We start from the raw sequence: 26,136 nt of genomic DNA on the forward strand, positions 1-26,136 counted from the left end.
GACGAGGGCGGGGTTTACTAGTGATTAAGGCTTATTTGTACAGTCTATGGCAGTGTTTCTCAACGGGGGCGGTACCGCCCCCCAGGGGGCGTTCAGAAGATGATGGGGGGCGTTGGAAGCCATATTTTGGAAAGGGGGGCGTTGAGGTGCCGTTGGGGGGCGTTTGTTAGAAAGCTAGTTTAAACCAAAGATTCACAATAACAATACATGTTTATACTTAAACTACTAAAGAATAAGTAGTCTGCAACATTAAAACCTGCCAGTTTACAGCACTGCGACTGGACGAGACGGGTATCCTAACTTCTCTGTGCTTCTGTCAGCTTTGTTTGGCGCAGCTCCGTGCTGCCTTCGGGGAAACGGGACATCAGAGCATCGTCTTAAATGAGCTCTGTAGCTACTAGTGAAGCTGCGTTCAGATAAGAAAAAAAAGCAATCGCCGCGACGTCCTGTTGTATTTTTCTGCTATTTACTCCCAAGACAGGCGATAGCAAACGACTCTTCTAAGCATTAAAAAACGTCTCTCACTAACTTTCAAGGTTGTAAACTTATTTCCATTCGGCAGTAGGTGTCGTTCTTCAAGTCGTTTGTCATCACCAAAATACAAAAATAGATTTGAATGTTAAATTGCTAGCTGTTTCTGATTGGCTACTGTTAGTGTTTGTAATAATAATAATAATAATAATAATAATAAGCATAATACATTTTATTTAAAGCGCATTTCATGACACCCAAGGTCACTTCACAAACAAAAAAGGACATTCAAATTATAGTCATCTTATAAAGGTGCTGAGGTTCACACCATGCAGCAGGCCTTTTGATAATACCTATTTATAGTTTGAATGTTACATATATAGTCGTACTGATTGGCTGCTGTTATTTAATTTGAATGTCAAATGGTTGCATTTTTTTTTTAAACTTGTAAATATATATAATTTCTATTCACATGGCGTTTTTGATACCTGGGAAGCTAATACATGTGTTGTTTGTCATTCAATGATTTGATTTTTTAATTATTTTTGATAACAATAGTAACAACAATAATAGGCCTATATTAGGGCATAATCATTAATATTCGGGGCAATTAACATACATAATATTTGATGGGGGGCGTTAGGGACCTGGATAATGGATAGGGGGGCGCTGGCACAAAAAAGGTTGAGAACCACTGGTCTATGGTCTAAGGACAGGCAGCTGACCAAAATGTACTATTGTCAATATTATTATTATTCAGTGGGTTGATGTTTAAGCCTCAAATAGTAACCAATAATACTAAATTAATTAGTTGTACCAATTCAATACAAATTACAATTTATTTTACACCATAGTACTGAAAATGTGAGTGGGGTAATAACAAGGGTAATAACAATAAAGTTATTTTAATTTGAATAGTTGTTTTAATAATTGTGTGTACAAATCCAGATATGTGTTTTGAAGCACACATCCAGATTAAGATTTATATGAACTATTACGGGATTATAGGATGCTGTAAATTACAAAAAAGTAGATATATTTGTTTCCCCTCAACTAAAATGTTGTGGTCACTTTATGGAAAGTTATAACCTATAAACTTAATTAAAAAAAAATTGCAGTTTTTTTATTTCTTATTTTACCATTATCCTCCTTTTATGATGTATTTTATTTCCCTTCCCTTCTTGCCAGTTTTACTGCATTTCTTTTCATCTCACACCCACTGTTTCTGTTTTACACACACTGACATTTTTTTTTGCATCACAAGGATTCTCTCTCTGTCATTATGTCCATATGGCATTGTGCATGTAAGTACTCCACTTCTTATGTTCCATATTGTGCGTATGCTGTGACTAATCTTGAATGTGTTATATGTTATGTGATATGTAACATGCGATGCAACAGCGATGGTGGTTTATGCAATATATCTCCTTCATGGGAAAAAATAACTCTTATTTTAGTGTTATAATGAATGGTTAATGTTACAGTGTTGTGTTTGTCTTTATACTGTATACAGATGCATGTATGTAGTGTATGTGTTGCTGCATGGTAACAGTCTTTGATTGGACATGGCTCAGTCGTAAATATCATTTACCACATCACAGGGTCTGACTGTCTCAGCCAATCAAAACAGCAGCTTTTAAGTACATAGGAGCTGCCTCACCACACCATGCGCCGTGCCTGCACATACAAGCCTACTAGCATCATTACCATCTAGACCGTCAAGATACAAATTAGCTTTCCAGGTTTGTCTGAAGAAAAAAAAACTCAAGATAAGTGTGTGTGTGTGTGTGTGTGTGTGTGTGTGTGTGTGTGTGTGTGTGTGTGTGTGTGTGTGTGTGTGTGTGTGTGTGTGTGTGTCACTTTGCAACAGGCTCTATTGCAGGATGGATGACAGAAAATGAATCAGGCAGAAAACAGGGAGGAGGGAGAGAACAGAGAGCCGCACATGGTAAGCACATGAGCTGCATAAAAAAATTCCATAGGGATGTTATGCATATATAGAGGAAAAAGGGAAGGAGGAGCAGGAAGGGGTGGCTTGGAGAGACAGGGAGGGTGGGTGGGATGTGAGGCATGGACGGGGCTGACCCAATTAGAAGTGCTGCATCACTAGTGGAGCTACAGAGGAGAGACAAAGAGGAAGCAATGCCATACAGGATAAAGTGTCCAATGATCAAATAGACAAAGAGTGAGGGGGAAGTTAAAAGAATAGCTTGATTGTTTGACTTAAACTAAGAACTTGAGGATTTGTTGTTTGTATTCCATGTGATGGATGTGCAAAATAAAATAGTGCCTCTCAATAGCAGGTAGTTCTAACATTTCTCACAAAAAAAAAACAACCCAAAAACTTAATTTACAATCAAAACGTATTTCCATAACCACAATAATAGTGTTTCTTTGGTCAATTTCCTTGGGTGAAAAGTTGAAAATGTAACCTTGAATATTTACACATCATCGGATCGTAGATTCATTCTGGTGTTGAACGTTTTTGACATAATACTTATTCTTATCCTAACCACAACTTAAATGACAACCCTAATCCTCATGGAAAACATGACTAAGTCAAACAAAAATGTCATCTCTTTGAAGGTTTTTTTTATCGATCTCACTGTCATTGTGTAGACCTAATAAATACGGAAACAAATTCACATGAATGTTTCTACTTTAAGACACAAGGTCTTTTCCATGACATCCGCTGTGACCACTGCTCACTCAGTGCAGGGACTCAGCAGTTTGTTTTCAGGAACATGGACCTCTCAACACATAATTAGATAGCGCCACATCCTGTAACATATCTCCAAAGCTGCTCCAAAACCTCCCCATCGTCCTCAGGCTTTGCAGGGATTAAAACGCTGGTCACGTAAACTATAGTTGGACTCACGTAAGCTATACCGGGATGACACACAGACCTATATATTAACACAGACCCTGCAGCCGTCTGTGCCTTGGTCTGCACTTGACACTACTAGTACCTGTTCGCTTATGTTCATAAAATAAACGCCAGCCTGCTGTATGAAACTGTTCACTCCTCTCTGAGAGAATCAATACTGCTGCATCTCACAGAGAGAGATTCTGTTGTATACACTGACCTTGAAACCTTTCAACACTTCCATATCATGCCAGCTTATCAGAATCAATGCTGGCTTATCTCTTACCTCTCTGCTGCTCCTTTCACTTTCTCTCTTTGTTATAAATCTGTTTCAATAACAGACTGAGAGAAATGGGTTGCCTAGAAGAAATATGTAAGAGAAAGCAAGCTTCTTCACCTTTAATTTCTTTAGCTTGCATGAGAGGAAAGTGTGTGCAAGTCATGAGGCGGATGTAGGCCAATGTTTCTACTTCAGTGGCTCTGTTGAGAAATGGGAGTTTCAGACTAAGACAGGTTTATTATCCTTTCATTAAATGCCACAAAGCCACTTCTCTGCACACACATCTAGCTCACCAGTTTTAGTCCATACTTTGTTCCCATTGTCAGTGCCCTTTTACATAAACCTTTTTTTTTCCTTTTTGGCATCTGCATCCTTTTTTACCCCACCACTCCCCAATTTCTCCACCCTCAGACCTGCAGGACAGAGCAAGGTGTGGTGCTTGCTACACTTGCTATCCTAGCAACTGTCGCCAGGATACCGCAGAGCACAGAGAAGGAGTTATTGCTGTGTGTGTGAGTGAGCAGGTGTGTGTGTGAGTGCAGAAGTAGGCTGGGGTACTGTACATAATTGATAAGGGGGCCTGAACTGTCTCTGTTGCCTGCTCATGTCTACCTCTCCAGTCTGAGCTTGTAGTGTAAGTAACTGGGTTGTACCTGAGGAATAATGTCAAAACTTATTATACTACACTGTTTACATCACACTTAGCATCTTCAACCACATCCTCCCCATCTCATCATTCATTTAAAAAAATACTACTAGGTCAGGACTGATTAAAACCTTAAGGACTTCCTTTATCTGAATCAATAACAGCAATGACAGTCAGCTTCTGACCCCTGCTCAGATGGAAGCTACCTAGATATGCTTAGAAGCCACAGTGTAACACCAGACCAACATCTATGCACCACAGCCAGATAGTTATACATAAATAATATTTGCTGTCTAGAGCAACAGTTTCCCAGTTTTTGTCTAGTGACCTATTTCTTTCTAAACGCTTTATTCTGATGATTTTAAGTTATCAGACCAGACTTTCATTAAAATCAACACTTAATTTTGTGTGCCGCAGGCTGTCATATTGTCCCAAAATGATTTTTGCCCGATTGAACGAAATTGTACCTTTACAAATGCAAAAATTTAGTATCAACTGTCACAGCACCACAACCAAATGTTTTCCATCGACAGTGAATGGTTAATATGCTTTCAGCTAAAAGAAAAATTGAATTAGAAGACTGTGGTCACAGCTGCCCTTGCAAGCATTGGTACATTTAAAGTATTTAATGTGGGATGAACTGGCAGGCGTGCTGCAGTATCTGACCTCACTATGAAGTTCTGCGCTAGTCAATTGCGTCAGACAAGTTTCCTTCATCTCATTTCACGTCCTTTCCTCAAAAGAAAGCATACACATAGATAACTTATATTTACAGAATTTTATTTCATTATGTTGCAAACAATAACATCCAGATATATTGATACACAACTTTTACTGTGCGTGTATGTGCATTTGTGAGTGTATGTGTATGTAAAGAGCAGTGAGACAACAGAAAGCAGAATGAAAATCCCGTGCGAGGGAGCCCTCAATGGGTTAACAAGGCAGAGATAGCGAGCAAGAGGGCACTAGGCGATTCTCTGGGGCGACATACACACACACACAAACCTCATAAAAAGGTGAGCAGAATTTTTCCTCTGTAAAACACACCTTTGCTATGGGGCGTGTGCCTATGCTCTCAGCAGCTTAGGGATCATTAAGGTCCTGTGAGTTTCTACTAGAAAGCAGGTTTGTTAAAAGAGATGAAGTAGTATAAATGAACACAGTGGGTGAGAAGCTTTGCCTCCTCTCTCTCCTCCGACCATCAGAGCAGAGACAGTGGAGCGATTCTCCTGTCATAATATACAAACACACACTCACACAATGTACTGTATACACACGTGCACGTGCACTCGACCACAGAACCTCATGTGATTCAACTAGGGAGCTGCATCCTGCTTAATTATTTCTTCCACTCGTTATCTTCTCCTGGACAGCTTCCACTCATTTTCTTTTTATGCTTACTTTCCTCACACTTTCTCTATCACCATCAACGCTGTGACAGACCACAAAAATGGAAGCATGGAGTAAAACAAAACAAAACTTAAACCCCATCAAGAAGGGTTGCCATTGGTCAGTTAACTGGAATCCACCTGTGCCAGCACACAAGGATATTTACCCTTTGACCTGACAGGAAGTCATGACAACAGTATGCAAATTTGGCAAACAGTATACAATTTTTTGTTTGATTCACCATGCAAGGAATACTTCTTATCTTTTGAGTGTGTTTATGTGTCAGAGATTGCGTGACATTTATTAAGCGTACCCTACATCCAGAATAATTTACATAAAAAGGACAATAGTCATCTTAATAGGGCTGGACCGATGTAGGGGAGGAGGGAAGGAGAGGGGAGTGGACGGGGAGAAGGTAAAGCGCCATGGCCAACTATGGTTTGGAGTGGGAGAGGTGAGGGGCTGGGTGTCAGGACAGAAAGAATAGGGCTGGGGTGCAGGATAGGGTGGGGCATTAGGACTGCTTTTGGAGTTGGGGGGAATGGAGACAGTCTTAGCGGCACTCCCAGACTTTGACTGTCTGATCGACACTGCCTGTCACCACGTAGGGAGCAGTCTTGTGGAAATCTGCAAGAGAGGTAAACATTTGTTCAGGTACGCTGCATTAAAAGATAGGCTCTATACATTTTAACAAGTTCACCACAAGGCTGAAATAAGTTTAATGTGATGTACAGCGTGAGCATTTGAGCTTGTATTTATGTTCTGTATTTTTTACAGATTCGTTGCAGGTTAATGGTAGACTTTATTAATCACATTAATTACAGTGTCTTACCCAGAGAGGTAACAAAGTGTTCATGGGCACACAGGGTCTTCATGCAGCGTTTGTTCTTGTAGTCCCAGATCCTAATGGTTTTGTCGTCAGCACAGCTCACTATGAATCTTCCTCCAGGATGAACCAATACTCCGCGCACCCAGTTGTCATGTCCCACCTAAAGAGACAAGGCTGATTACCCACCACTACCCTCATTTATAAGCATTAACACTGAGAAAGTGTTATATAATATAGGATGTCTACACTGAGAAAATCAAGTCATCACTTAAACTACTCACCAGAGTCATAAGGCAGATACCAATGCTGACGTCCCACATCTTAATTGTTTTATCTCTGGATCCGGAGAGAAGGAAGGGGCCAGGTTTTCCACTCTTCTTGCTCTGCAAAACAGAGACACAGGGAAGATGTAAGAAACTGTGATTGGCAACATGAAAGACAATACAACAGTTTGTTATCAAAAAGATGCTTCTTAGGTATGAAGAGGTAATTTCACGCTACCACTTGTCACACCCTGTGCCACCCACCACCACAAGTAAATTCTCAACCTGTGGGAAACACCAGGGCAATGTCAGTCGGTCCACATGAATTCCCTGACTTCTCATGGGGCACCAACATCAGGTCAAATACTTTGCTTAATGACTAAATACTAATTACTAATGATATTCACATCAGCCTCAGCTGTACTTTGTTCTGTGCTAGTTAGAAAATGTTAGCAGGCTACCACACTATACAAAGATTGTGAAGATGGTAAACATACCTGCTCAATCACATGTTAGCATTTTCATAGTGAGCATGTTTGAATAATGATGTCTGCATTTAGCTCAGCACCGTTGTGAGGCCCAAGTACAGCCTCACAGAGCCACTAGCATGTCTGTAGACTGGGCTATAAACATCAATGCAGATATGTAAATGCCATGTTTTTAAAAAGCTGACAAGATAAGATAAATACAAGTGTGGTGAACTCTTCAAACATTTGATGTGAAAACCTCACCAATGCTGTAATCTGCTGAGCTAAGTCTGAAAGACCCTGATGGCATCTAATCTTTTCTGAAAAACTAAATTACCACCTAGGTGACCATCTTCACAACCATTTGGCACCTCACAGGCTTCACTTATAATAGTACTTCTTCTGCTTTATGTTGTTTTATTTAACAAAAGTGCATTAATGTCCTATGAGACAAGTCATTCATCACTGCACATGCTATAAACAATTGTGGTAAACCCTCCAGCTAAACTAAAACTAAACATACACAAACAAACATCGGTCTGTAGGTAAATGTCAGCTCCTGCAGCAGCTGTACATACCTCTGAGCCTGTGGCCTCCAGGATGGTGGGGTGAGCACTGTCAGGGGCCCAGGCGATACACTCTACCACATGTTCATGCTCCCGCAACTCAGCTTTGCACTCCTTTGAGGCGACCACCCAGACACGCACTGTCTGGTCGTTGGAGCAGCTGGCAATCAACGAGCCGTCCTGGTTGGGACGCACCATCCTCACCCACTCCCTGTGGCCTGTAAATGTTTTCACACAGTACCTGTAGATGGAAATATTGTAAGTTAAGTTATGAAAGAGCAGCCTTTGGCTTAAATTAAATCATGAACTAACGCAATAGTACCAGGGATAAAATGAAGACCATGGGAAGGAAGATATGGAAATTCGGATAAGGGAAATAAAGAAGAAACATGCTAAAAGTGTAACATTACATAAGTCTAAGTCTCTATAAGAGCTTGTGGTAGTGAGAGTTGAAACAAGGCTCCCCCTCACTTACCCAGTGGCAACCTCCCACATCTTGATGGTCTTGTCTCTGGAGGCAGACACTATGTGGTCACCATTTGGCATGATGGCTACAGACGACACATTGTGATCGTGGCCTGGACGACACAGTCAAGAGTTTAGTTGTGCAATTGGTCCAAGTTCACCTCAATACTTAAACCACCAAGCATATATGCCCAAAGTCAGTGTCCAAAAACATTTGAGATTTTTAAAAGAAAGCTAACCCTTCATTAGAAAAGACTTGGTGTTCAGTTTTAAAATCAGAAAAGTCATTCATACTCATTTCTAGTGAACTGTGGCGAAATAGATATTCCCCCATTTTATTGTGAATCCTCATATGAAAAGGGTTTGTGTATTAGCTACATTACTTTTACAGGTGCTCCTGTGCTGTAACTATCATTATTTCTGTAAATATCTCTTACCATGCATTGTTCGGATGCACTCAAACCCCTGAAAGTCCCAAAGTTTGATGCTCATGTCAGCTGAACATGAAGCCAGCAGCTTTCCCGTCTGGTCAAAGGAGATGTCCTGCACAGAGTCTGTATGGCCCTTGAGGGTTCGCTCAAAGTCCCCTGCCTCATAGTCCCACACCTAAAATCACAGATAGCGATAGGCAGTCAGGACAGGGAGGCGCTGCAGTCTGACCCAATTATCAGAGAGATGTATATTTAATACCTAAAAATCAAATATGACCATGACGTTGTTGATTTTGGTCAATTTAAGTCTAGTGGCTTAACAGCAAACATTGCTATACTGACATACGTAACTGATTGTCTGTCCCATGTCAAGTCAGTGATGAAACAAGTTTTTCATTATACAGCAGCGCAAATTAGGACAGTGGTGAATTGGTGTGACCCATATTATAATGCTCCTTGGAAGGATGTGGAAAGCTATATTACAAAGAATATTCCTGTACAAGCAATATTAGCAGATAATAATTTTAATATATAGATAAGCTAGAAGACCCATGGACAAAGCTTACTTTAAATGTTTGGGCATCTGTGATAAAAGAATTTAAATTATTGGAATATATCTCCATTTTTAAATCGATTGCTTATGATTCAGACTTCACTCCAAATCAGTCGGATAACAGATTAAAGTTGTAAACAAATAAGGGAATAACTTCTTTTTGCACAATCATTGAGAAAGGTGAAATCCTAAGCTTTCAAGTATTGAAGGAAAAGATCTCACTAGAAAATCAAGATTTTTACAGATACCTTCAGGTTCGAAGTTATTATGATAAAAAAATAAAAGGGAAATTCAAAGATAATCTTAATCCACTGATAGACTTGCTTCAAAAAGCATATACATCAGGTATTAGATATAAGATGGTCTTTCAGATATACAAGAGTTTAATAAATATGAAGAAACATTCTACAAGTTATATCAAAGAGAAATGGATGACAGAAAGTGGAATGTTCTTTTCTGATGAAGAGTGGTCAACTGTATGGAAATTTCAGTGGAAATCAACTAAGTCACTAAATTGGAAGGAGTATTGTTGGAAAAACATTATTAGATATTTTATAACACCAATACAAACAGCCAAATACACTAATAACACTTCAAATTGTTGGCGAAACTGTGGATGCAATGAAGCAAACCACTATCATATATTTTGGGAATGCCTACATATTCAAGAATATTGGAAAGAATTGCAGGATGCTCTTGAACATATTTTTAGAAGAGACATACCTCTAGAATGCAAATTACTCTATTTTGGTCGTGTTAGCATAGAAATTATTGCAGTAGATAACGAATATCTGATGGGCGTCTTTCTAGCAGTCAGTAAGAAGGCAATCACTCGCAAATGGTTGCAACAAGAGAGACCGACCGATGACTGGATAGATGTGACCATAGAGATTTATATGATGGAAAAGATTACCTTTTTTGTTAACTTAAAGAAAGATGTTTTTCTGAAAAAATTGAGGAACTGGGTTGCATATGTATTAGAAAGAAGTTCAGATTTTGCTCCTATACTTATATAGATCAAGATTAATGTATAATGTATATGATAATAATACATGTTTGTATGTGTAGGTAATAATCATTCTCATAAGTAATTTGAGAATATATTCTCAAATTCCATCTGAGGTTGTCAAGGATTGAGTTTAACTAAGACACATGTTCTTTCCCTGGATGTATATAGTTTCCATTTTTATTATTCTGCCCTTTTTGTTTTTCCTATTTTATTTTATTTACTTATAACAAATTGTAAAAGAGGAAAAGAAATTACATTTTGAAACAATCGAACAAATCTAGAGTACAAGTTATACTTAAAACCCAACAAGTAATTGTTCATACTTGCATTTGTTAAAACACCGATTGTAATGAGCGCTATGTCAACTGGAAATATACCGTGTTGTGATTGTACTGAAGTGAAAGATCAAAATAAACACAAAATAAGAAAAAAAGAAACAAGTTTTTCATGGCTGTTAAATCAGATGACAAATATGTTCTGCATTCAACAGGCAGGATGGGGTGCAGGTTATAGTTTTTTGACAATAAAGACGAAGATTAAACTGCTTAAACACAGTTTAAATGGTTGGGACTATCCTTTCAGCTAAAATCATGTTATATAAATCTGCTGACACAGTTTATTTAACCAAAAAAAAAAAAAAAAAAAGACGAAAAGGAAAAAAGGCCGAGTTAAAAGAGAAACTGATTTGCGTGTTTCCCAAGGTGCTGAGCTCTGGATGTGTTGCCTCTGACAACACGAGCATCAGCCCATCTCCCAATAGATGAGCAGTGACAAAGCAGAAAAAATAAACAGTGAAGAAGGGAGGGAAGCAGGGAGGGAGGGAAGCAGGGAGGAAGGGAGGAGGTTGACTTTTCTTCTCATAATTATCAATGTAATATATCAATACCATTTCTCCGAGTATACTGTGACTGTGATACATTTGTAGAGAGTTGCCAGTTATACTGTAGGTACACCAAGCTAAACATAACACAATCTAATATAACCGCCCCACAATTAACCCCAGTTTTTGTTGAAACTGTGTCAAAAGGTATTTATCATTCTAGAGGCCGTAGTGATGGGAATTTTATTAAATCAGATTGGTCCACAGAAGCAACCCCGAGAAGTGAAGATTTTTTGCAGGGCTGTTTCATTGGATTGCATTAGGCCGGCTACACACTGGATGCGTGGCGTGAGCGTGTCAGCTGCGTGGCGTGTGTGTTTATACTGGCAGCTCAGAGTGTAAACACTGTTTATAAACACAGACACACCTTGATGGTAGCATCCTCGGAGGCTGTGACCATGACAGAGAAGACCGGGTGGAATATGACACGCGTGACCGGAGCGCGGTGCCCGCTCAGGGCGTATCTCTCTGGGGGACGGGGGATCCACTCCTTGGGGTCTCTCTTCTGACCCACAGGTCCTCCATGTGTCATCTCCTCCTTTGCCTCATTCAACTTGGACTCCAACTCCATCACCTGAGGCCGAGGGGCGAGTCAAGGAGAAGAGGAGTCAGAAGACAGGTAACCATTTTATATTACCATGCTGTCCATCTGGTGGTTTAGATTTAAGGTTTTAGACTAAATAGCTGAAATAAAGTTGTTTTTGTATTTACATTTTTTCTAGGTAGGTGTAGAGCATTTATCAAACTTCTCTGGCAAATTTAAAATACATTACCGGTATGTGCTAGTACACAAATTCCTTACCTTCTTCTGTAATCTGATGACTGAAGTCCATTTCTTTTCCAAAAGCCCTGCATACTTTTTATCTACCTCTTCATTCTACGAATGGAGAAAAGCCAAGACACTGAGAAAGGGATCCACATTCTTCATAGTAAAAATGTATGTATACTACATTTCTTTCATATGTGTGACATTTTGGGTCTGGTCTCTCCTTACCATATCTATCTCAGCCTCTTTCTTGAAGGTGGAATATGCCTCCTCATACCCATTGGAACGGAGATAGTCAGCTATAGCCCGGTTTCTGTGAAAAAGTGGAATAAAATAGCTTTTTTCATTCCAGGTGTTAACTTGTCATCAATCACAAATTTAGGCCTCAGAGATGCCCTTGGACAATCCTAAATAGTCAGTATTGATGCAATTTTATTTGATTATGCACAAAATTGTGCTAAATGAATTACATGTCAATTAAGTCAAAGTTATGTCGTCCTTAATTAATTATTAGCTCCACCACAAAAATGTCTCCTTAAAAGAGAGGAGGCCACACCCAGTCTGACAGATGGAAGCAATGGGATTCAAGTTTCACAGTTCTACCTAAGTAAGTGCCATAAGACATTACAATTCTTCAGTGAAGAAAACTAAATGTAAGTACCGAATCACTGGGAAACTGTTTTGTGCTGCTACTGAAACCAGACTCGCCACAAAAAGAAAACACTGAGTAAGGACAACGCAAGTACAGGGCAATAACAGGCACATAATAACTCAACTTGAAACATGTATAGGCTCGCACACAAATATACAGATGTACGCACACGTTATATAAATGAGTGGGACAGCTCTTTTATGAGATGATGGGTGAATATTTTATGAGTGACTGTGCTAAATTTAGGCCGCAGCTTCTGGCCCACTTTGAATGGCTGATGATTGTAACCCTGATACCCCTGTCATTGTCTTTGTTAATAGTCTTTGAACACTGGGCCATCACTGGCAGAAACAAATCATTTTTTTTAAACTCATACAAACACAAAAACATCCAGATTTTCTTGACCAATAAGGGTTGATGATAAGATAAAATATATGCTGTGTTGTGGTGTCTGGACTGGGGTGAATTGAACTCTGGTGCATATCGTATGATCAGCCAGGCACAGAGCTGCTCACATAAGTTCCTCCTCCTCCCCCATCCCCCTCATTTCTTTGCCCCTGCCATGCGGGTTATGAAATATTCACTAAGTAGCTATCAAATGAAGCACAGTGAAGCTTACATCTCTTCACATTTTCTTAATGATTACACATTCTTGTAAAAGGTATGCACTCTCACACAACATCTGCATTAACCTCTTCTGGATGACTAAGCCCAAACAACTAAACATATTCCACTGCTTTCTATCAAGAGAGGGAAACAGGCCACATACAGCTGTGCTTGTGGTCAAATTTCGAGGTATTGCTTAAAAGCCTACATGTGACACACTTTAATGCAAGTACACCTCTTGGTGAGCACTAGATGTGCCTACATGTCTGTTCTTGTTTGCATGTGTAATGAGCCTGTGCGCACACACTCTCTCGCACACACACACACACACACACACACACACACACACACACACACACACACACACACACACACACACACACACACACACACACACACACACTCACAGTTCATCTCTTTGTCTCTGTGACAGCACCATGGTGGCTGCTGTTCTCCCTCTTGGGGGAGGTAAGGGTGAGGTGATGTGCTGGGGGAGTCTGGCTGGGAAGTGTGTGGTGGGGAGCTGTTCGATCCCTCAGTGATGTTCTTCCTTCAGAGACTCGGAGGTGGCGAAAAGAGTGCCACGCAGAGGGAGGTGAACTGAAGATATTGCTGTCAATCAACCGTCGACACAAGGCTCCACGAGTATTCACTGGCCCAAATCTTACTGACTAATCAGACGTGGCCATCACCTGATGAAGAAAGAAAGGACAAGTGGGTAAAAAAAAAAAAAAACAACGTATAGCCAGTAAATAAATAAATACATACTAGTGCTGTCAGTTAAACGCGTTAACGGCGTTAATGCAAACCCATTTCAACAGCGTCAATTTTTTTAAGCGCGAGATTTACGTTCTTTTTGGCCTAGCAAACTGTAGTATTTTTTCACATGCTGTTGCAACAACTAATAACATTAGAAAACTACAACACCACACCGGATCTAGCTAGACCGGAAACAAAACAGGAGGCATGCCACACACACTTGTTTGGGCTCGCAAGCCGGCCAAAGAGTAGTAGGCTAACGGAAGGTTTGGAGGGGATGGCGAGCGCGAGACGCAGAAATGGATGCCAATAAGATTCTGAATGGAAAGTTTACTTTTAAAAAGTTTTTTTTTTTTTGGTTATACTTATATAGTCTGAATTTTGGGACAATGTGGCTATTCCAATAGAAGAGCACAGATCAACAGAACATGCTGACAAATCAAAACACACCATTCAGTGATTTGGAAGCCAATAAGACTATTCATGAGCTTCAACTCTGCTGGCACCTGGGGCCACAATAGCCCTAAGCTGCTTAGTGACTAGACCAGACAACCTAGAGTGTGTGTGTGTGTGTGTGTGTGTGTGGTGGTGTGTGTGTGTGTGTGTGTGTGTGTGTGTAAGTGATAGAGACCACAAGTCCTCCATACAGCTGACAAAGTAAAGAAGGGACGGGACAGTGGCTAACAGGATTAACTCTCAACACGGAGAGAGGACCTTGACAGCAAACCGTCCTGGTCTATATTATTGTCTGGTGCATTGTTCTTGTCCAGTTGCTGCTTCTAAACAAAATACTCTTTCAAGAAAAAGGAAAAAAAATAACTGATTGCTGCTCTATTGGAAACTGGTAAAAACATTGAGATTGTTTTCTGCATATTTCTACTCAGAAGACGAGTCGGAAGTGTCCTAGAAAGAACTCTTCTTTCCTGCCTGCAAACATGATAGGTGCTCTGAGCACACAGGACAGAGCTGAACAGCATTCTCAGCCTGGTTCAAAAATAGCCATTTGACCAAACAGACCAACCTCCAAAGTATTACGTAAGCAAGACAATCTTGGTAGCTTCTGCACCTGCTGGAGAGACTGCTGAGCATCACCAGCAATGGTATTTGAGAGAAACAAGTGACAATATGAGGCCTGGCTTCAGTCAGTAAAAAAGTATTTAAGTCTTGCAGGTCCTCCAGTTATCGCATTGAAAGGCAAATGTACGGTCATCTATGCTGTAACGGTGAGAACACTGTCAGGGTCATAAATCAAGAGGAAAGGTTTAAAGGTCCTGTCTATGTATCAGGCTAATCTCTGCACTCAACACTCCGGAAGAAATGTAGGGGGGGGCATTTACAACCTGTGTGATCATCTGAACACAGTCCATTTCTCAGAAAATGTAACGACTGCTTTGAATGAATTTGCACACCGATTCAACCAGAGGAAAGCCAAACAGCTTGCAAAATTAACATACACTACGCATGTGTTCATGTGTGGACACTACCTGTGGTCAGTTTCTGGTAACAAATAAATATTTTGCCTTAGGACTTCAACCAAGATAAGCTTTATTATTTCAGTAAGAAGTCACAAATTTCACCATTTTGTCACACAAGAAGAAGCCTTTTTGACAACATTACAGATTAGGTGGTCAGGAGTTAGCAACGCTACCAAGCCACGGCCGAGTGTAGGGTCCCGCGTAGACACAAAGGGGTCTGTGGGGGTTTTCGCCAGTCTCCCTCATAAGTTTCTCCCTCATTTCTAACTCTTTCTGCTGCTCGATTACCGTTTTCGGCTGCATATTTTACTACCTGCAGTTTGTTATCTCTTTTCTTTCTCAGTTGTCTTTAGGAGGAGCGTTCTAGTTGTCACAAGCCTAGAGCGCCCTCTTGCGGCTGTAGACGGTAATGTTTTCAGTATGAATTAACATGTAAAAACATGTTAAATTATATATATTTTGATATATAAGTTGCACCTGACTATAAGTCGCAGGACCAGCCAAAGTAGGAAAAAAAGTGCGACTTATAGTCCGGAAATGTTGCAGCTCTAACTTGGATACAAAGAAACAGTTAGATCTTAAAACGGTCATGAAAATAACATAGCACTTGTTTTAGTAGACAGTTAACAGATAACAAGCCAATGCTCAAAGAACTAGCCCAGTAATTAATAATTAGTCTGAAGGTTCCAATCCCAATGAGACTCTTTTATTAATGGGGATCTGCCAGAAGTCCGATTTTTAAATTGACCTAAATGTTGATTAAATATGTATTTGTCACACTGAAATAGCCGTAGCCCTCTAAATTCAGCTCACCTTATTTTTCGCGAAGGTACCTGATACAAATATTGAATGTCCTGATATAAATTAAAGTTATAAAATATGAAGTAGCTTGCATCTTTTATAAGATATGGATGAAAGTTTCACTACAAGAATGCAACTCATCAAGTTGATAGGATGTGATCAGCTAGAGAGAAGACATTACTCTGTTACTACAGGCTTAAGTCAATCTCTAATATTTTTAAATCATTCAATCATGATTACTGGAGATCGGCGATGCACGTCAAATTTAGCCATTTCTCTGCCTCCTAATGTGATAATTGTACATCCATTAACTGTAGTTTATTTGTCGTGTTGAAGCAAAGCTCCACACCAGGGAAACTCGACCGTTAACGTTAGCTGCTGTAACTTAGCCCCCGTTACGTTAATCGATGCGGGCTGACCTAATGTAGCTCCCGTAACCTGGCAGCAGTTAGTTAGTTAGTTAAAAATCACTTCGTAGGAAAAAAAACACTCCCCGATCATTCCTTCAATTGTCGATATACGATCTGATCGCCAATCAGCACAAGCCTAGGTCTTACAGAGTGATGCTTCTTTACCTTATAAACAATCTTCAAAAATCTGAACTACAGACAAAAGCTTGCAGAGAACACACAAACCCGACAAGTCAAGTTTAATTTTGGCTTAACGTGAATCTACTCATGGAATTAATAATAATTAGCAACCGTTGATATGACCTGCTGCCACCCGCCTTGTTTGTCACTGTAACTGGTGAAAGAGACGATCAGCACCCGCTAACATAAGAAGTTACTTCCTGAATGGGTTGTACATTGATCTTTGCTATTAAGAGAGGAGAGATGACAGCTTTGTCATTGTCTGACTTTAGCGAGTCCGTGTACAGTATATGTATGTATTAAGGAGAATTATTATTAAGAAGGTGGATATTGACAATCCAAGTGTAAGAGTCTAACGCCAGTGTCACCAAATCACATTTCACTTTGAAACACTCTAAATTCCACTCTCATATGGAGCAAAATGGTAGGCTGGGGTGGACAAAGCAAGCAAGACACTGAAACCTTAATTGCTCCTGATGCAGCGCCATCGGTGTGTATGCGTGTTCTATATCTGATGAGCGGGTGGCTAAGCACATATCTAATACATATTTAATCAACGTTAAGGTGAATATAAGTAAAGTATCCATGTGGTGGCCACTAAGAGCATGGGCAGCATGACGACCACATTTCATTTACCTGCCACTGAAAAAAAAAAACAGATGGAGCAGCTTCCCATCTCTCTTCATCCACTCATAATCACGATTCACAACACGGATATAACAACTTGAATGCTTTTCCTGCTCTCTCAAGAAACTACCAAATGTCGCCATATCTTGATGGTTTAAACTGGGAAACCTAGAAAGGAATAACAGATGACCTCAATAAGCTCCCACTAGGCTACAATATCCAACTATGACATTATTCTTTCGATTATTATTATTATTATTTCCTGAGTTACATATAATAAACTGTTAGGGTTGGGTAACAAACCCGGTACTTTTACCGGTACCGACTGAATCACGTCGGTACAACAGAGTATTGGTTTACGTAAAGTCAAACGGTGCCAAATTTCGGTACCTGAGAGTAAGCGCAAGGGTCCGTGTACTTGGCGGCCAACGGATTTTCGTTTTGAAAGGAAAAAAAACAAAACCGGCCAGTTTCCCAATTACCATTAGTAAATAGGAAAACAAAAAACGGAAAACAACCCATTACAACCCAAAAGGTCTATGCAATTTTTAGATTTAAATAAATCAGCAGAAATGAAAAGAGTAAAAAATGTTCTACTTAAGTAAAAGTAGGCCTACTGTTACTTTGTTGTTTACTCAAGTACAAGTAAAATAGTAAAAGTAGCTAATTTAAAATGTAGAGTTACTTAGTTACTTTTTTAACCTCCAAAAATCACATTTATATTGATTTTATATCTTATATTGATGTCCAAATGATTTCCGGGTATGCAGGGTATTACTACCTACGATCGCTTCCGGGTCACGAAAAAAATGAATGAGGAATAAGATTTATACACACAATTTAATTTCCGAGTTGCAAGCTTATCTGTCCTCTCTGCATGTTGACAACTTTATTTCTACAGTACTTTTCAGCAACAAGGCAATTCAAAGTGCTTTACATAAAACATTAAAAGAGCAATTAAAAACGGTCATGATGAAAATAAAACAGGCTAAAATATAATATACAAATACAAGAATAAAAGTAATAATAATAATAATAATAATAATAATTAATACAATTTTACAGGTTGTAGGGACAAGTTTGGGAGGAGAGAAGGAGGGGTTTTATTTTTGTTTAAGTTCTGTCCGTGTAAAATATTCTAAATAAATAACAATGTAAATAGGTTTGGAATTATTTTTACTACTGAAATATATTTTTTTTGTAATTACAGAGGGAAAGTACCGAAAAAAGTACTGTTGGGTAGCGGAACCGAATTCCAGGTACCGGTATTGGTAGTGGCATTGGTTCAGATGCGAAAGGGACCCAACCCTATAAACGGTATACCTTTGGGTTGTTTGACTGTCAGTAAAATGAAGTAACAAGTGGCACAACATTGATCTGGGCAATGGTAACATAAGATGGACACTTAGTTAACAACAACTAACAATTATTTTAATTTTCAATCAATTGATTAGTCTATAAAATGTCATTGTGAAAACTGTCCAGTTTCCTAATGCCCAAGGTGACGTCTTCAAATGTCTTGTTTTGACCCAGTAACAGTCCAAAACGAAATATATTTAATTGACAATAGATATTGTAAACACACAAAAAGCAGACAAAAGTCATTTCTTGTTTGATAATTTAGTTCAACAATCAATTAATTAAAATGGTTGCTGATTGATTTTCTGTCAATCAACTTACTGTATGTACACACCGCCGCCGACTTGAGCGTCTAAAGATACCGGAAGTCATTCATTTTCAATGGAAGCTGGCTTCCCTCAGCTGCAAGGAGCGTCAAATCTGTCGGCGTCGCGTTTTGAGCGTCAATCAGAAAGTTGAACTTTGGTCAACTTTATGGTAATGAGCTATGACGCGGTTCAGCGGCAAGCAGCGGCAAACGGCAGCAACCAATAGGAATATAGACGTCCTTCTCGCTGGCTGATTCTGGAGAAATATACGATGTAAACTTTTGTTCCTACCAAGACATTAGTTCCATGAAAATGGAGGGAAATCTCATAATCGCCGTTGCTGGGTTCCCCTATCATTTATGATGTGACGTTGTTTGCGTTTAGGGACCAGTTAACGTGCCGTCACATGGTCTCTAAACAGTCCGCTCACAGTGAAGTCCTGCACGGGTCAACAGCTGGCGCTGCTCGCTCTGCCTGCATTCTGCTGCGGTTCAGCGGCTAACGAGCAAGCTAACTGCTAACAGACACCGCTGTGACCATAGGCGCGGGAAGTAGGGGTGCTGGGGTAGCTGCAGCACCCCCTGTTGGTGGCTGCACCCCTTGTTGGCAAACTGCGATCAAGCCCGTATTACCCAATGGGCATTAATCATTATGGTGATAATTATCCAATCAGAATAAAATACAAGTTGTTTAATGTAATGATTGGGAGAAGGCCGCATGCACTGTGTAGATTGGCTAAAGATAAAAGGTGGGTGGGCATAGAGCAGGTTGTTTACATCGCACTGATCCAATATCAGCTTTCTAAGAACGAGTTGAGATTGAAAGAGTGGAATTAATTTGTAACTGATCCCCGGTCAGATTGGGTTGCATCAGCGAGTGAAAGTGTGGAAAAGAGAGAGAAAGAAGCGGCTGCTATAAAAAATGTCCCGCGAATAAATAGCTTTTTAAAAAGAGCTGGGAATGACGAAGAGGAGGATGTCGAGGAGCTAGCCAACGTTAGCTTGGAAGAATCGCTGCCTTCTACCAGCTACACTCAGCCACAGCTAACGTGGCTAACGTTCACTTTAGCAAAGTTGTTGTGGAAAAAGACAGAGATGAGGCCGGTCATCAGCATTACAGAACAAGGTAATGGCCCCTCAGGTACCATCATCTCTGAAGACCCTGCACTACGGGGACCGATTACAGAGACCGTCCAGGAGGAAGTTATACCCAGAGGGATATTAGCCTTTCAGAATCGGGCAGCTAAATGTCCAGCATCTCGGAGGGGGAACGAGGCTGGCGGCAGAAAGACCCGCTCTCTCACTAACGAGGCACTGACCCGACTCCTTCACAACGGCGAAACGGTACCACGGGAGTGGATTCTATATCACTGTCCACCGGAGACATTTGTCGCTTTGCCTGTAAAGTGCTCCCAACACACAGCAGCGCATGTGTAGCAGGGTTTAGCGAGCTGCTGAGGGAGCTGGACTTTGAGGATTTGATCTGCGACTTTGCAAAGAAAAAGACAAGAAATTAGAACTTCTAAAGGTAAGAGCTATTATGCTATCTGTAAATTGAGTAGGTTAATATAATCTGTTGTGACCGTGTGACCAGATAATGTACATATTTTGTTTAGTTTATTGAAATGCCATGCATATCAGACGTATTGCATCATAATTTTGTGGGGGGAGGCAGAGGTAGAGTCTCAAGTCAAAACTTCTGAATGAATAAAAAAAATAAAATAATTGTTATATTGAAAAGCAGGAGTGATTACCGAAAAAGGAGCACTGAATTTAGATGAGATAATCAATGTTAGCTAAATCTAATAGTGGTGTAACGGACCATAGTGGTCCGTACGGAACAACACTCACGGTTTGGAATGCACGTGAACCGCGGATCAATTGCAAAGCTTAACCATAATGATAGTGTGTGAAATGCATTTTTACTGTCGCTGTAACTTAAAGTAAGCTGATAAATCTCTATGAAGGGTTGCCGTGAAAAGATACAGGCAACGAAATTTTCACTTCATGTTAGGGCTGTCAACGAATATTCTAAATTCGAACATACATTCGAATAGTTTTAAAAAAACGAATTCCGAAAGGTGAAAATTAATATTTGAATTTAAAAAAATAAATAAAAAAAAAAGTGGAAAAAAACGCTCGCGGTAGCAGAGGCTGTCTGGCTGTCTGCTTTGCTAGCGCGCCTGAAAGCCGTTACATACCGGATGCAGTCCAGCTGGCGCATACAAATGTGACATCATGAGATCGCTGTGACTATTTATACCTGCGCTGGTGGTCGCGACACTAGCTGCAGTCTTCTCCTGAACAGCGGTGGCGCTAATGATCAAATGCTACCAACGCTGCCCTTTCTACGGACTAGAAGAAGAAGAAAAAGGTAAACAACGGCAGAACCGGCAGCAGCATTGCCGTCAATGCTCCGATTTGATTCACTGACCTACTTCGTCGGATCGAGCCTTTCATTCACCATAAAAGAACTCATCTTAACCCGGTAAGTTTACCAGAGAGACTTGCAGTCACTTTTAGAGTCCTGGCATCACGTTGTCGGCGAACTCATTCAGGCCTCCTGTTTCCGCTTTGTCGCGCACCGTTGAAAAAAAAAAAAAAAGAGCCGTGCGCAACCTCGGCTCGGCCGGATATTGCATCATTTTGACGTCACGATGTCGCGCGCCAACTTGGATGCATGCGAAACCAGATGTTCGAATAGTTTGAATATTCTATGTTATTTTAGAGGGAATATTCTAACGTAATTTTTGAGCAATTTTGACAGCCCTAGTGAACGGCGCATGTTAAAATCCAGTGCTTATATGGCGCTGGTGCCTTATAGAGCGGTATCTAGTGCAGATTTCGGTGCCACTTAAATGTCTCGCTGCTCTCTGATGCTCCAAAACCGACATTAAGGCAACAGAAGCATCGCTGCATGTCATGCTAGTAAACACTAACGTTACACTTGCCATTGGGTAACGTTAGCTAGTAGCTGGATTAGAGATGCACCGATTACAACTTTCTAGGCGGATTCTGATTTCCCATTTTCTTTGAGTTAGGCCAGCCGATACCGATTTTAGCCAATTTGATTTGATTTTTTCCTAACCACCACAGCACACAAATTATGTTTTCTTTAATTAGAACATTTTGCACATGCAACATCTTTTGAACAGATAATGGATCACTATAAAATAGAACTATATAAATTACTCCTGGTGTGGGAAATTCACACACATCTAAAGTGTAATGTTGGAACAATTTTCTTCTTTTCACATCCAACTAAAAAAAATTTGATTTTGGTTTTTGGTGTCATCCCTCCATGCCCTACTTTTTCCTTGCAGGTGTTGCATATTGCAAACTTGTTATCTTCTGCACACACGCTGAAGAATTTCCAAACAGCTGACATGTTGCAGGTTAATTCCCGAGGTTCCCTATATGTGCGAGAATAGCGCGGACACGCACTTCACACCGCGAGCGGGTACGCGTGACACACGGTGGAAAAGTTGAGAGAAAGAAAAAAAGAGACGGTGTGCTGTCGCGCCCGTGTGTGCGTGCGTGAGAACTCTTACTCTTATAACTTATGTTGTCAGTTAATTGTAGCATTGCCCGGCATGAAATCGGCATATGTCAGACTGACCTGCTGGTCATGGCTGAGCCCATGAAAACCAGCCAATTACGGTCACCGGCCGGTCTATCGGTGCATCTCTAAAATGGATTAAACACGGTTAAAATGCTGACAGCTAAACTGTAAACGGTGTAAAGTGTGTCTGTATTTCACTGTAGAGGATTCCAACACTGGGACGTACAACAGTCTGCCGCTAAGAGCTAAAAGAGAAAAACTAGCACTTGGTCACTGCTGTTGTCAACCTTGTGGTGCATTCAAAGTTATTGTAAAATACCCTTTTCTCATCTGTTTTTGCCGTTTAACCGCAATTTACTGGGGAAAGAAGTAAGCCTGTTGCGACAGTCAATAAATAAATTAATCACATGATAAATAAAATGAACTCGATCATTTTTCCAGCCGCGATAATTTCCATTTACATGCTTGTTCATTTTCCTCTGCCGCCACAGTATCAGAAATAGGGCAGACGCACAACAGGGTTTTCGCTATGTACATGTAGGGTGCACCGTCACTCCTTCAGCCGTTTATGAAAAGTCATAAAGTCTTAATTACACATCGACTCTGCAGAGCCGTCTGCTCTACTGAACTTAAGCGAACTGTCATCACTCGCGAAGTCATGGGAACCAAATAAACAACCGGGCGAGTACACTTGTCACTCAATCTTAGGCAAAGTGACAAATCACGCGGGTCCTGTGAAATATGACAGCTACAGTTTATTGGAAAATAACATTGTGGACACTGAATTTGATGAATTTACTGTTTATCAGACCCCAGATGAGACAAGAAGCGACATTATTGTTCATATTTTGGCACAATCTTTCTGACCTTAGTAGTGGTCATAGTGACTGAAAGTGTGATGTGAGATGATAAAAAGAAACTACACGCTGTTTTCAGGTAACGTTATGATTGTGTTTGGTATTTATTCAAGTACATTTTTTGTTAACAGAGACTGAGAGTCTATTTTATTTATTGTTTTTGAATGTTTTGTTCATTTATTGTGGATATTTAAAAAATCTTCCAGTTCCAGTGTTAAATATTCTTTTAGAAATAAAAGTTTATTAATCTTTGAAAAGGTGTTATTATTATGCCATTATCATTATATTAGATGAAAATGGTCTCAACAACAATATTATCATTTATCACAATAATTTCTGGGACAATTTATCATCCAGCAAAATGTGTTATCGTGACAGGCCTAGAAAGAAGTAATAATTATAGAAAGTTAATGTTATTACATTTTTAAGAAATCATTTAATCCGAAAATTGATCCGATCCCCTAAAATCTAACAAATCAAAAAGTCAATGAAACATGCATTAATCCTGGTTGCATATGCAGCGTTCAGTCATCATGCTCTGTTTGTGTCAAGCTGTTGTACAATACCCCTCCTTATGGGTGACCTTCATGCCAAACAGGTCCCTGTTGGCACAAACTGAACCACAAGGCACGGTTTGATTACAAATCAAACATCAAGAGAAATCATTTTACCCCCTTTAACTGGCAGCCTACACTACTTCATTACATGTCTCTTAATCAATGCAGGATTTATTGTAATATTGCTGCCCTACAATAAAAGCACTCACTCAGTTCCAAAGTTACTCAACCTTTATCTAAAACACACTCAGGTGTTATCATTGTCAATAGTCCAATATTTAAAAGTGACAAGACCGTGAAATAATATCGAAACAACTCTGACAGAATGTCAAACCACAATACATGTATGTATGTATGTATGTATGTATGTATGCAATACTTCTTAAGTAAGATGAAAAAGAGATATATATATATATCATTTTCATCTTACTTAAGAAGTATTGTACTTGTAACTTAGTAATTGTAGTTGTTCTCATACAAAAAAAGAAAATATTAAGTGGGAATACAGGACGAAAGGTAGCGGATTTAAAATATTTGTTGCAATTTTAACAACACCTTACTAAATTATATGTAATAGGTAAAACCTTTAGATACCAGATTACTTTGAAAACTTGAACCCACACCCTGACAGGTTCATGACCTATTCTACAGGCATAGACTCTCACATGTAATGCTATGGAATAGCAGCTACTGGACAATTACTAGTTGTTTAATTAGGTAACGTTAGTGAAATTCAGCTCATGAGTTTTGTATGTCTCAAATGAAATCTGTACAGCCTTGTTGATTATCAGTATTTCGAACTGATCCGTTTTAAGTCTCCACCCTGATTGTGATTCCTCAAACAATAGTAGGGAGCTTGCAGTATGCGTGAAAACAACCCATAATATTTTTAAGAATAGGACTCGGTTCAAAATCTGGCTCGAGTGACGTCTTTCCAAGCTTCGATGGCCACAAGGGCAAAGTTGCAGCAATGGCTCAGCAACGCCCTTTCCAGCTAACGTTAGCTTAGCACGATAACGTAGACGTTCACTGGAGCTGTCAGTTTGAGCAGACTAGATTTATACTAACACACAGCCACCATAAAAGAAAGACACAAAAGGGCGTTGGTCTAACGTTACGCCAAAAACTAGCTCAACAACATAGTCCCTTGCTAAAAATAAAATATTAGTTACGATTAAAAGGGGAATGAGATACGTAGCTAGCTATCAAACCCAAGTTTGATTTTAAGAGCTATTAGCTGTTATTCTCCAGTACAAGACAACAGTGGTTTAGCTAGCTAGCTAACTGTTATAGTATAACGTTATTCACAAACACATTAGGAGGTTTCAGCAACAAATATGGTCAACGTTTCAAATTCAAAATGTAGCATTTGATTTATGCATTGTATAGCAACATCAGGACATTTGCTGTAGAAAATACGGCAGCAAGCTGACAGCACCTAAGTTAGCTTAGCCGGCTAACGTACCACGTTAGCTCATCCCCACAGAACTTCCATAAATAGACGAGGCTAACGTTAGCCAAATGCTCAGCTAGGTTTCACAACAAGTGTCTCCATACAAATCACGCTTTGACCGAGAAGCGCCGAACTGATATTAAGATGACAATCACATACAGCATAGTTGATTAATATCACCAATGGATTATCTTGACGTCAGTCTCTAGATCGATGCTCTTGTGAATGCCAACTTTGCCACTTAGCTTAGCTTTCGGCCTCTCCGCCATTTTGAGAACGGATCGGGTAAGCGCAGAGACTGCAGGCAATTCGTCGTCAAAAAATAACAAGTCTTTCTAAGTGCCAAAACAAAAACGTAGACGAGTGTAAAAACACTAACTTACCCTCTGACAAATGTTCAATATCATATTCACTTGACTAGTCCAAGCATGCGATAGAAAACCCTGGTTTTGATGTGGTATTGTGACTTCTCACATCACCCAGCACGGTCGGTCAGATTTTTTCTCCTCTTTGGTACCACAGTATTCGCCCGGCCCCAACTAACGGTCGCGTTTGGATATCGGCTGCGTGCACGTTGAGGTAAGCGGAGGCGCGCAGCGTGCACCTCTGTCGCTGTTGGTATTAAAGGGAAACACACCATATCAAAATTG

General features: G+C 40.0%; 1 protein-coding gene across 3 annotated transcripts; it reads right to left on the reverse strand.

Moving 5' to 3' along the window:
• Nucleotides 1-5,026: 5,026 nt before the first annotated feature.
• Nucleotides 5,027-26,079, reverse strand: LOC114566833 (lissencephaly-1 homolog B). Of its 3 annotated transcripts, XM_028595617.1 has the most exons (12): nt 25,870-26,079; nt 24,043-24,091; nt 13,547-13,831; nt 12,110-12,194; nt 11,918-11,992; nt 11,483-11,689; nt 8,680-8,848; nt 8,253-8,355; nt 7,790-8,018; nt 6,763-6,864; nt 6,485-6,641; nt 5,027-6,279 (listed from the first exon to the last, which is right to left on the reverse strand). In XM_028595617.1, exons 3-12 carry the CDS (start codon nt 13,576-13,578, stop codon nt 6,206-6,208), a joined length of 1,233 nt encoding a protein of 410 aa, XP_028451418.1. In that variant the 5' UTR covers nt 13,579-13,831; nt 24,043-24,091; nt 25,870-26,079; the 3' UTR covers nt 5,027-6,205. The 3 variants fall into 3 exon arrangements, with proteins under 3 accessions (XP_028451418.1, XP_028451417.1, XP_028451419.1); XM_028595616.1 differs by lacking the exon at nt 24,043-24,091; XM_028595618.1 differs by lacking the exons at nt 24,043-24,091; nt 25,870-26,079 and adding an exon at nt 25,646-25,736.
• Between the last annotated feature and the right edge of the window lie 57 nt (nt 26,080-26,136).

The sequence above is a fragment of the Perca flavescens genome, chromosome 13 (genome assembly GCF_004354835.1).
Source record: "Perca flavescens isolate YP-PL-M2 chromosome 13, PFLA_1.0, whole genome shotgun sequence".
NCBI classification, from domain to species: Eukaryota; Metazoa; Chordata; class Actinopteri; order Perciformes; family Percidae; genus Perca; species Perca flavescens.